Source organism: Capsella rubella, unplaced genomic scaffold (assembly GCF_000375325.1).
Source record: "Capsella rubella cultivar Monte Gargano unplaced genomic scaffold, Caprub1_0 scaffold_5, whole genome shotgun sequence".
Taxonomy (NCBI): Eukaryota; Viridiplantae; Streptophyta; class Magnoliopsida; order Brassicales; family Brassicaceae; genus Capsella; species Capsella rubella.
The window spans coordinates 8,913,216-8,925,896 of NW_006238919.1; the positions used below are offsets into that span (position 1 = coordinate 8,913,216).

Consider the following 12,681-nt stretch of genomic DNA (forward strand, 5'->3'; position numbering starts at 1 on the left):
CCAAGGGATTTCACAACCCATCCCGGTGGGAACCCCTGCCACATGGCAGCTACAATTGGTGATAACTTGTCAAGTGGGAAGGTTGTTAAAGGGTGAGGACCTGGGTTCGAGGAACGCCAGGCGCACCAATAACCTACCTGGTGGGCTAGGAAGCTGCGAGCAAGTGTGCTGCACAGTTTGGGCCCATAGAAGAGAGGTTAGGATCGATGCGCTGCAGCGCTTGTAGCTGCCATGTGGCGGGGTGTGCCATGTCGAAAGGGTTCCCACCGGGATGGGTTGTTACAATTAAAAGTCGACTTTTATGTAACAACCAGTCCTGTGGGATCATCCACCATGTGGCACACCCCGCCACATGGGCCAGGAGGCTGCGAGCAGTGGTTTAGTGTTTTGAATTACAAAATTATTTTTTAATTTAAAATGATTATACAATTATGTTCAAATTTTTACATTGTTAGAAGAGATTTTAAATTAAAATACGCCCACCGCGCGAGTACAAAATCTAGTACTAAAAATACTATGGAAGGTACACGACAAACTACATTTGGAAGTTAAAACCAACATTTTTATCGTTCAATATTACAAACTAGAGAGATAAAACATAGGCGGAACAATTAGTTGGATAATCGTGTCAAACGATGTTTTCATTTGTTTCTGGTAAGAAGAGATTTTTGATTTTGATGAATGAATTGAATGAGTGAGTGAGAGAGAGAGAGAGAGAGAGAGAGAGAGAGAGAGAGAGAGAGAGAGAGAGAGAGAGAGAGAGAGAGAGAGAGAGAGAGAGGTGAAACATACATTCCTTTGTGGACCAAGGAGTTGGCTCCTTCTCCAATCCTCTGTCCCATCCAGACTTCCTTAGGATCAAGAAGCAGCTCTCTTCTGATGGTGAAATTGAATGGCTCACTGTTAGACTCGTTTTCATCTGAGCCAAACGCTGACATGAAAAAAGGGTAGTTAGGGAAAACCATCGTCTTCGTTGCAATGGCCATTGTTGGAGCTCGCTGCTGGGACATTTGAGCTTTCATTTTTATGGTTTTTGAAGAGAGGAGTGAAGAAGATAAGAGTGAAAGAGGAAGTGACTAGGTTACATAGATATATACTAGAGTTTGGAGGATACTTATGTAATAACAGTGTGATTAGAGGAAACAAAAAATAATAAAAAAATAAAATTTATGTATTAATTGAGAATTGTAACCCTGAAAGGGAAAATATACAAACCGTTACACAAAGGAATCTTTTCTCTTTAAGTAATTTTCTTTTGTCCATATATGTTTAATCTAATCTTATCTTTCTAATTGTCTTTTTGCATTTATGCTAAATATCTTTCCTCTTTTTATATAAATTTACTAATATCTATGGTGGACTTAAAAATAAAAACTTACTTAAAACTGAAAATGACTTTTTTTTTTTTCAGTTTCTCTGCTTGTAAAAAATATCTGGGATTTTTTTTCTTTTGTTCCAACAAATAATTAAAATTACGAGTTCATGAGATAAAAATAGAGTTAGGAGTCCATTATGTATGAGTTCAGGTTCTATTAAATGATAAGTAAGCGATTCAATAATGGTTTTAATGCTTAATAAACATATCTTTTACAGTGTAACTATTGAAACATATAATGTTTTTAATATCATAAAAAAAAAGTTAATTATTGAATCGATGTAACTAAATCTTATACTATTTTTTCTACTCATCACTCAAATTTTAGTTCTCCACTAAAAAAAACTTAAACAGATAGTATAAACCAAACAACCAATACTTTATAATTAAAAGTGACAATTAAAATATCAGTCAACATTACCTTCTTTTTTTTTTTTTTTTGGTCGACAGTCAACATTACCTTCTAGTAATTCTAAAACCACAACTCAACTTGAGATTTATATAGTGGTTACCACAAAGGATATATATCTTAAAGAAAAAAATAGTTGAAATCTCCATGAAAATCAAAGAAGAAAGATTGATAACTGAACTGATGGAAAAGAAAAAGATAGGTCCAATTCTCTTACAATAACAAGAAAATCTGAAAAATGCAAAGAAGACACAACGAAACAACGAAAGAAGACCACAGCCCTTTCTTTTATTTTTAAAGAGAACACAAAAAAAGTTGATCATGGCTTGTAAAAACAAGCCCTGAACATCTTCACGAAAGGACGAATCATTTTCTTCACCACTTTCTTCTTCTTCTTCTTATCCTCCTCCTCCTTAGCTTCGTCCACCTCTCTATGCTGAGGACTGTTCTCTGAATCTTCTATGTCAGCGTCATAAGCTTCATCATCAGCATAAGCTTCATCATCAGCATAAGCTTCAGCATCACCATAAACTTCATCATCAGCATAAGCTTCATCATCAGCATCAGCATAAGCTTCATCATCAGCATCAGCATAAGCTTCATCATCAGCATTGGATAGTGGTGCGTCAAGAACACTGTCTGGGGTCAAATTGCTTAACAAGTTTGTCAGTGAGTCAGTAATTTCCCTGAACTCAGGCCGTGCATCCGGATCTTTATCCCAGCAAGATTCAAGGATGGGGATGATTTGATATGGAATTTTCCCAAGACATGGTCTCTCATCCTGTAAAGGAAATAGAATCCAACATCTTAGAATCATTACCCATTTCAATTTAAAAGTTTGATTTATATGACTCACCCTATTTACAAGAGAAGAAACACAAAGGCTAGGCACCTTAGGGAATGGTGGTTGATTACTAAGCAGCTCCCAAAAAACTACAGCAAAGCTGTAAACATCAACTTTATGATCATAGTGCCTTTTCTCTCCAATTCTCAGCGGCTCATTGCTAATTACCTGTGGTTACAAAACATAAAATCTAATCATTTATATGTTCTGAAATATATAAAAGATTTAATTAGCTCTAAAGATTCACCTCTGGAGCCATCCATCTACAGGTCCAAGAATCAAATGTCTTTTTGACACCTCTAGTCTCTCTTCTTGCAATTCCAAAATCAGCCAATTTCACATGTTCTTGATCACCAGTTACCAACAAATTCCCTACACAGACACACCAAAACTTCAAATCGTTTCATTATACGTTCTCTACAAGACATGATGTGTATAAATGAAGCTTATTTACTTGGGTTTAGATCACGGTGAATGATGCCTTTTGAGTGCAAAAACTCCATGGCTCGAGAAATATCCAAAGCAAATCCTAGTGACATCCTTACATCAGGAGGACTCGGACGACAATTCAACATGTACTTCTGAAGGGTGCCGCCTTCAATGAGTTCGGTAACTATCATCAGTTGTGGCTCTATGCTAGCTCCAAAGAACTGTTCATTTACAAAGAACCATGATTAATTGCTCATTATTATAAACTTATATGATTGATATAAAAAACACCAAAATAAATAAAAAAAAAAAACCTCCACAATGTTATCATGTTTCATCTTGGATAGTAACACAACTTCCCTTTGAAACAATTTTTTTTCCTCTATGCTTACAGCAGATGCCTTTCTTGGCTGCACTATCTTCACCGCCACGGGAAACTGGTTTCTAAACCTATAAATCATTATAAATAAAAAATATGAAATAAGTGATAAACATGAATATTAAACTCATCATTATAAAAGAGAGAAAGAGATAGAGAGATGGAACAAACCATCCTTGGTAGACGGTGAAGTAGTCTCCTACTCCAATCATACTTCCGACTAGGAGATCGTTCGGGTCGAGAAGAAGCTCGCTGTTGATCCTGAAACGGAATTGCTCGTTGGACTCGTTGCCAGAAGGGTTGTTTGAGAAAGCCATTTGAGCAAGCGAGTGAGAGAGGACTCTTAAGGATGATTGAGTGAAAGATGAAGATGTGTGTATGTGATGATGAGTGAAAGAGCAAGCAAGTCCTTGGGCTTATTTATAGTACTACAAAAAGTGAGGTTAATTGTGTAATCTTATGAGTGGTTTTCCGACATGTGGTGGCGTCTACAATGGTTATTACAGAGTAATGAAAGAGGAAAAAATGAAATTGTATTTCATGTAATAAGAAAAATAACCACTAATTATTACAGAGAGTAATTGTTTCCAACTGGGCATCAAAATTTCTGTGGCTGTGTTACTAAGCTTATCTTTAAAGTAAATTTTTATTCACTGAAAACCATATCTCAAGATTTTCTTATAATCTTATTTAAAGTAATTAATTTGTTTTTTTCATAATATGGTTAACAAATAGATGTGAGCCATATATGAAAATGTGCAACTCATTTGGGGAAAGAAACTTTATATGCATGACCTGTACATATGTATTATATAGCTGGAGAAATTAGTAAAAAATGGAATTAATATATATTTATTGATTTTTCTATTTTTAATTTTATATTATTTGAAATAGATATTTAAATACATTTCCAATTCAATGATAAAATAAAAAGCAGCACAGTAAATTTAAATTTAAAAAAGATTGATTAATTGCAGAAAGAAATGGCAATGTCATCGATGACAAACACATAAAATATGAATGTCAATGTCATCGATGTCAAACACTGAACTTTTTTCTTCTATTTTAATTATTAGAGATCATATCAAACAAATAGGCAACCATAGTGATCCATAGTATCCTATTTTTGTTTATAGTTTATATAGAAATTGTACTCACACCCAATGACGATTGCAACAGAGTAAGACATCTATAGTATAGGCTTGTAGCAATCCATTTTATCGTATGGCGAAAAGATTTCCAAATTAACTTGCCGATTATCTACCCCTACGATATTTATGTGATCAAGTCTATGTGACTATATATGTATCAGTATCACAACTCCATGCCAATGTACAAACATCCACCATCTCAAAAGTTCTACATTTAAAAAAGATGTTTCCGTATGTATATTTTCAATTAGTATAACTCGAAAAATAAGTAATCTCGAAACCAAACAATACATTTTAGGGTTTAGGCGGCATGGTGATAAGACATAACACACACACACTGGGAAGCTTCATATCTCCTAAGTTAAACACTTTAATTAATGAAAACAAGAATTAATCTTTAATTAATATGGGCTTATTAGTTAGATTACGTCGAGATTACTAAGCCCTTCAGTAAAAAGCCCTTCAGTATTGTATTAATTTCTTAACATCTTTACGAATTAGGAGATTGTCACGATAGTAAATATTATTTTTGTCCACAAAAATCAAGTGAGAATCGTCGACACATCTACTTGTAGTAAATGACCAACTGTAAACTGGATTACCTATAGTTCGAACAAGCTTTGGGCTGATTATTATAATGGGCGACCTGACTTCGTTTTTGGGATGTCTAACACCAACACACCAGCTAATTCGATTACAGATAGGGTAGACGAGAAGATTTAAATTTACGATACATGTTCAAATCAACCACATACACTAGCTATATACGTAATATATTCAGGTGGACAATGCATAATTTACTAAAGTGAGTAATCACAAGATTCCTTGATAACGAACATATATAGATTAATAAAGTTGGATGAAAAAAAACATGTATAAAACAAAATTGAGCTACTTTCTTCTAGCTAGATCGATAATCTTATTTTCTTTTCTCTTTAGTCTTAGTTCCAGTTAAATTAAAGTTTCCTAACAAAATTAAAGATTTCTTAATAAACAACATACAGTGAGATTCATATATTAAGTTGGATGAAAAAAATAAGTATATATTGAACAAACTAACGTTCAGTATCACCATAATTACAATGAACTAAGGAGATTAGTAATGATTAGCTGATTCAAAAATCTTAATACATAACTAATGCCGATACTCATACCATCGTCATAATGATTTTGTACATCATAAGATTCCTATATAAAAGTTTTTAAATCAAAGTTTTCAGTCAAGCATCAATCATATGGTATATATAACGTACCATGTGTTAAATAAACGAGGACTTATAGATTAAAGAAAGAGAATTTTTGAGAAATACCCTTTTTGGTGTACCCTTTTTAAAAATACATATTTTATCTATACATTTTCAAAAATACCCCTTTTTAAATATAAAAAATTATAAAGTTTTATATAGTTTATAAGGTACTTCTATATAATAACTACTACTGGAAGATTCGATACAAATATTTTAAAATGTTTTAAATAGTTTTAAATCGTTTTTATAAGTTTTATAAGGTTTTTAAAAGGTTTTTAAAAGGGTTTATACGGTTTTTATAAGGTTTTTATAAGGTTTTTATAATTTATTTTTACGCTATTTATGAAAGGTGTATAAAGTGTTAGACACATATAAAGGTAATTTGTGTATATATTTATAAGTTTACACACATATTTGGATAAATTTCAACATTTTTAGTGAGTTTTTTGATAAAGTTTGAAAATGGGTATTTTTAAAAAGAAGTATATGAAAATGGGTATTTTTGAAATTCCCCCTTAAAGAAAGACCTAATAATACAAATTAAACATCATTATTTATTTATTTATTTGTAACAATGTAAATACATTAGTAACAGGCTAACAGCAAACGGCGTTGACAAAATAAACACGTGAAAGCATGTGGCAGTACTCGGAAACTGATCATACAAGATTCCAAAAACAGTGAAAACGACACGCAGTTTAAATATGTATACGTTTTTAACGGTAAACGTTCCCTAGGCACCACGTGCCATGCAGCTTACTTGCTGCTCCAAACGATATTGCTTGCACTCCTCAGTGATTCTCGATAACGACTCACCACCGTCGCAACTTAGCGACTCAACAGCCGTGTCTTTCAGTTTCTTCACCTTCTTTCTCATCTCGCAACCTTCCTCCTCCACCATGATCTTTCTCACCAACGCCTCGATTTCCTCCCTAGCGATCACTCCCTCTGACGGTAGTATTTTCGATCGGAGGGCTATGCCAAGCTCCTCGTTGAGCAACGTTGCGTTCATTTTCTGCTCTGCGAAAAGCGGCCATGCGATCATTGGAACGCCGCTAACGACGCTCTCAAGAATCGAGTTCCAGCCACAATGAGTTATAAACCCACCAATTGCTTGGTGGGCTAAGATCTCGGCTTGCGGGGCCCATGAAGAGATCACGAGACCTCTTTCATGGGTCCTGCTAACAAAACCTTCCGGTAAATAATCTGGGGTACCATCTTTTATTTCACCACTATTCACTGACAAGTATGCAGTCCCTGCGATGCCGTCCACCGGTGGTCTGACCACCCAAACGAACCGTTGCTGACTCATCTCTAGCCCCCAAGCCAATTCGGTTAGCTCTTTAGCCGAGAGAGAGCCGCCGCTCCCGAATGATATGTAAAGTACTGACTTGTCCGGTTGTTTGTTTAACCAATCCAAAATTGGGTGATTAGTTTTAGATGTATCAACCGGTCTGGACAAAGGACCGATTGGATAAACCGGTACACGAGCAATTCGACCCATGAGCTTTGGGTCTTGAAGAGATTTCAGAGTTTTAGGCTCCATATCATCCCATGTATTCACAATAATACCATCAGCCGTCGGGAAAACTAAACCAAGAGGAACAAATTCCCGGTAGAGCTGGTCGTTGGGGTCAAGGAATCCTTCAAGTGTATCCTCAAACCGAACCGGTTCACATCCAGGCATAACCATAGGTTGCTTGTTGATTGTGTGCTCTTCTTCCTTGTCTTTGTCCAACGTTGGGAAATACAAAGCCACCGAGAGAAAACGCGCGTTTGAAGCAATGAAGATATAAGTCAACATGTTGAGCTCACCACCGAGCGGTAAGGCGTCCAGGCCAAAGAAGTCTACGATCAGAGCCGTTGGTTTGTACTCCATCTCAGCGATCCTTGATCGAAGGGTGGGAATGGTCTCACGTACCATGACCAAGATCTTGATCCCAAAAACGGCTGATGGGTCGACTAAACCGGAGATATCCGGAGTTGGGAGGCTGATGACATCAAGAAAGGTCGCATCACTGCCTGGTGAGTTTAGGAATTGAGACTGAACAGAGGCTGCGTCGGCTTCAAGGACGAATAAAGTGACGTGGAAGCCGTGAGATCCAGCTAAACGTTTTCCGAGCTCGATCGCCGGGATGACGTGGCCCATCCCCGGGCTAGCCAACAAGACGGCATGTGGCTTTGTAGTCTTCATAATCGCGAACTCTCGATCGATGAACGTTAGCCTCTTTTGGTTGTTGTGTGGGTTACTCTGTGATAGTTGCAAGTGAGTTGAGTTGAGCAATATATAGAACCAAAACTCTATAAATAAAAATGTTTGTTTGTATATTAAAAGGTTTTATATACAACATTATTATTTTATTATCTTTTACATCATCTATGACACTAATTATTTTATACAAAGTAGAAAACTAAATATCATCAATATGTAGTTGTAACTGTATCTCAGTGAACTGTAGATATATATAAACTATGAAGTAACAGGCAACGTGACTTGTTGCGTGCATAGTAAAATGTTTGAAGCATCAACCTATAAATAATTGTAAGATCTGTATACATTAATTACACAAACTAAATCATATATATACGTAAATTACTCATATATAAGCCATCATGCATCATATTATATATCATGTATGTGTGTATACTAATCTATACTTAAATCTTCTTACAGAAATCAATTTATTGGTGAGATACCCATAATAATATTGATATTTTTATTTAATTTTTAAAACTCAACCTAAAATTCTATCTTCATTGGTGAAATACCCATTTAATGTGGGTATCTCATCAGTATATTATTCATATTTTAAAATAATTTTATAAATACATATAAAACTAAATTTTAATAGATTCAATTATATTATTTGATTATGTTTATAAATGTAATAATATTTAAAATAAGCAATAATATTAGCAGAAACTTACATAACGTAATTAAGCATATAATCTGATCTTTTAATTAACACAATTAAGCATAAAACTACTTAGAATTAAAATTTTAAAATAAAAATTATTTTTTGAATCTATATTCTTCAAACAGTACATTGTATTAACTAAATAAATTTAATTGAATTTTAATATTAACCTTACGTGTCAATTTAAAACAATATCAGAATATAATAAATATATGCATAATGGAACTTGATATATAGATAAATATTTATTTTATGATTTAGAAGAAAATAACAACATATAAACTATTTAGTTAATTATATAAACTATGGAAATAATATTCACTACAAAAACTGTGAACCAGTTATAAAGGGGCATGTGTTCATGTTTTGATGAGAGGGGATAAATTTTACATGGATCGCTCATTTGAGAACAGATTCTACTCTCTTTTCATCAAAATTTGTTTCTCATAAATCTTGATTTATTTTATAGGGAGACTCTCATTTTAGAGACCTCCAATGAAAATGCTTTTAGATTCTTAAAGTTTCACTTTTCTTGTACTTGTTAAAAGAAGAGAATAGATGCTTGGTCACAGTACTGTATATTGTAACACTTGGGTTTTCTCAACATAAATGTCTATTTAGTATTTATATAGATTTTTTTTTTTTTTGACAGCTTACAATATGATGGTTATGTATAAAAGTATAGTTAGCAAAAAAAATGTATAAAGTATTGTTAAGTATATATTTCTGAAGTACAAAATAATGATATAGAGTAAAAATCGGTTGAAATTTTATTAAATTCTTGAACCATGTAACACAAAATGGTTTGCATAGATGCTTGGATCATGCCACTGCGGAACGTTTGACTTTGCTAAAATCTTATCGCAATTTGCTCAAACCATTAATGTTTTTTTTGTCTTCAGGCAGTATAGGTCCCCGTCAACTTGATGTTCTAATAATATAGAATGGATCCACCGCTATTTTCCTCACTTAAAATATCAAGCCATCCTGGTTTTGAATTATTTTTAGGTTTCTTTGTCGTCATTTTTTCTACTAGAAACAATAACTACATGAATAAAATCTTGAAAATAAAATTCTGAGTATTATTAATAAGTTTAATGTTATTTAAGAAGACTAATAACAGAAACGAATACATGTAATGCAGATTCCTATTGGTCATTGTATATTGTGTTTTCACGACTTTTTTTTCTTTCTCTTTTTTTTTTTACGTTGTTTTCACGACTTTGCCTACACATAAAAAAACAAAAAACAAAAAAAGAAAAAAGATAACGAGATATTTCAAAACATTGGACAAAAAATCGAATCTATAAGACTGATGCCCATCTCCAGTATAACGAGGCTTGCGAAAATATCAAAACCGCCTCCATGTATCACACACAACTTGAATTCAAGGTCGATAAAAATATACTGTATACATTTTAGTAAGCGACGCCCTATCCACATGTTTTGTCGAGTTGAATTATTCAACTTAAATTATATGATAGAAAATAAGATTTTCGTAATATATATTTGTACATGATGTCAAACACATCAATAAATCATAGTTTTAGTTTGAACGTATTGGACTTCCAGTACACGTAACGCTATGTGAAAGAATGAATCCGTTTGAACTTCTAATAAAAGAATTTGAAAAATACTTAATACAGTGCAAAGACTAATTAGACATATATTTTATCTTATCATCAATTAAGCGTCCCTATACTCAAAATAATTCAGTTACTATCAACATCCAGTTGACTTGTATAAATTGAAGAATGATTCAATATGCATTTGAAATTTTCAAACCAAATTATCAACTTTGGAATGCATCAACAGTGCTACATTGAGACAGAACTATCAGCTTCTTCTTCTCGTCGTGCTAGTTGAACATAATACTAAACGCCGAAGTATAAAACAACAATGTACCAAAATAATTGAATTAGTTTATAGCAGCCGCGTTCGCTTTTTTTTTTCTTTTCTTGATGGTTCTTGTAACAAATTTTAATTATGGTTGTATGTTGTATAAGTTTGTCAACCTTTTTGTTTTTTAATTTATACTTTTGGTTTTTTTTTTTTGAAGAAATCAATGATTATTGAAAAGGTTTAAGATAGTATAAATTAGCCCTGGGCAAAATATTCGTTAGATTCGCTTCGCTTCGATATTCGTTTCGATTCGATTCGAAAAATTCAAATATCTATAAGATATTGAACCGAAGCAAATATGAAAATCTAGTATTCGTAAAAACCGAAGCAAATAACAAATATTGATTTTTTTAGTACCGAATATCCGTTTCGCTTCGTATATTTATATATATGTATAAATATAAATTATTATATAATACATATAATATATATAATATGTGTATTTATAGATTTGGGTATATATCTGATAAGCCTATTATTCAAATTATTATATTTTGGCTGGTTGGGTTTATTTTTTTGCTAAATGGTGTTTTTAAGCAAATAAAACTTTACTAGAAAAATCATGATTAAAAATAAAACGTGAGAATTCTATGGACGGTGGTTATATTTCCTTCTTATTTTGAAAATATGTCAAATAAAAACCTCTAATATTTCATATTTTGCACTTTATATTTATGTACTATATGTTTTTTGTTTCAAAAAAAAATTAGATGGGTCGAAGCGAAGCGAAGCAAGTAATTCGCAAATATTACGAAAAATATTCGAATATTCGAAGTTCCGAATACTCGTAAATTTACGAATCGAAGCAAATAGCAAAATCAACTATTCGGTTGAGGCGAAGCAAATAACAAATATCACAAATTTTCCGAATATTCGCTTCGTGTCCAGGGCTAGTATAAATTGCCTCGAGTACTTCTTCTCAACCATATCGCAAAAAAGGGTTAAAATGGATTATCAAAGTAATTTGTTTACCCATATATAGCCTTATTTCTCAAATATGATGTAATGTCGTCGTTTGCGTATCCCACTTGTAACTTTTGTTTTATGATCATATATAATCAGTTGCGGAGCTAATTACTTAATTAGTTAGTTGCTTACGTCTTAACTTTTATGAGGTAGATGAACTCCACAAGTTATGTCATCAGCTGTGAACTGGCTTCGGCAGTTTGTGCTCATCTTTAGTAAACCTTGACGCCAAAAGAATTATCTCAAAATCTAAAATGTGTTGATTTACTGGACCAACTCCAAACTGCTAAATGCTTTCTTGTCTTATTTCATTGTGTTCGGCTCTTACCGATTACCCATACCCAACACTATTTAATTATCTAGTGTGCAACCGACCCATTGAGAATTTTATTGTTTGTTAAAGAATAAAATTTGGCCCATTCAGGTCATTTGATTACATGTTTGAGCCCTTTTTAAATATAAACATGGAAATCCAAACCAAATGGTTAGTTATTTGTGGAAATGGAACCAACTTTGTATAATTTATAAACCATGAAGAAAATATGAAAATGACCCGAAAAATACAACTGAAATGAAAAAAAAAAATGAAAAACTCTAAATATACATTTTTCATGACTAAAGAAGAAATAAATTGGAAGATATATATATATCCTTTAAAGATGTCTCTCATACATACATAAACAATTAACAACAACAAAAACATTTTCGAAAATGTCAAGAGTCTCAGAACACATGAACCAACCAACTTGTCATGTTTTTACCAAAAACAAAATTGTCCAACAACAAAATCAAGTCATGCAACGATAGATTCATACTAGTTTTTGGTTTTCTTTTCTCATTCAAATTACTTAAAGATAAAATCAAAACTTACACCGTCCACTAAAAAAATTGGTGAGTGTTGAATGAATGATAAAGAGAGAGATAGGCACATTGAATTTGGATAGTCACGCATGGTTAGAGACAGATAAAAATCACATTCACATGACCCCATCACCCACATGGGGAATGGTCCCTCTCACTCTCACACACACTTGCATTTTCCTTTATCCACCATTGCAAAA

General features: G+C 33.1%; 3 protein-coding genes across 3 annotated transcripts in view; all 3 read right to left on the reverse strand.

Moving 5' to 3' along the window:
* LOC17885619 (serine/threonine-protein kinase HT1) overlaps nucleotides 1-986 on the reverse strand; it is a 2,648-nt gene extending 1,662 nt beyond the window's left edge. Inside the window, exon 1 of the mRNA XM_006293276.2 lies at nucleotides 793-986. Coding sequence (XP_006293338.2) covers nucleotides 793-986 — 194 coding nt within the window. The remainder of the gene's footprint in view (nucleotides 1-792) is intronic.
* Nucleotides 987-2,042: 1,056 nt separating this feature from the next.
* Nucleotides 2,043-4,625, reverse strand: LOC17885969 (serine/threonine-protein kinase STY17). Its single transcript, XM_023783173.1, has 8 exons — nucleotides 4,595-4,625; nucleotides 3,608-3,851; nucleotides 3,372-3,507; nucleotides 3,083-3,278; nucleotides 2,876-3,000; nucleotides 2,641-2,796; nucleotides 2,421-2,565; nucleotides 2,043-2,279 (listed from the first exon to the last, which is right to left on the reverse strand). The coding sequence occupies exons 1-8, from the start codon at nucleotides 4,623-4,625 to the stop codon at nucleotides 2,104-2,106; spliced, it is 1,209 nt and encodes a 402-aa protein (XP_023638941.1). The 3' UTR covers nucleotides 2,043-2,103.
* A 1,740-nt stretch (nucleotides 4,626-6,365) lies between these two features.
* Nucleotides 6,366-8,107, reverse strand: LOC17887384 (UDP-glycosyltransferase 72E1). The gene has a single exon (XM_006293076.2). It carries the CDS (start codon nucleotides 8,026-8,028, stop codon nucleotides 6,568-6,570), a length of 1,461 nt encoding a protein of 486 aa, XP_006293138.1. The 5' UTR covers nucleotides 8,029-8,107; the 3' UTR covers nucleotides 6,366-6,567.
* Between the last annotated feature and the right edge of the window lie 4,574 nt (nucleotides 8,108-12,681).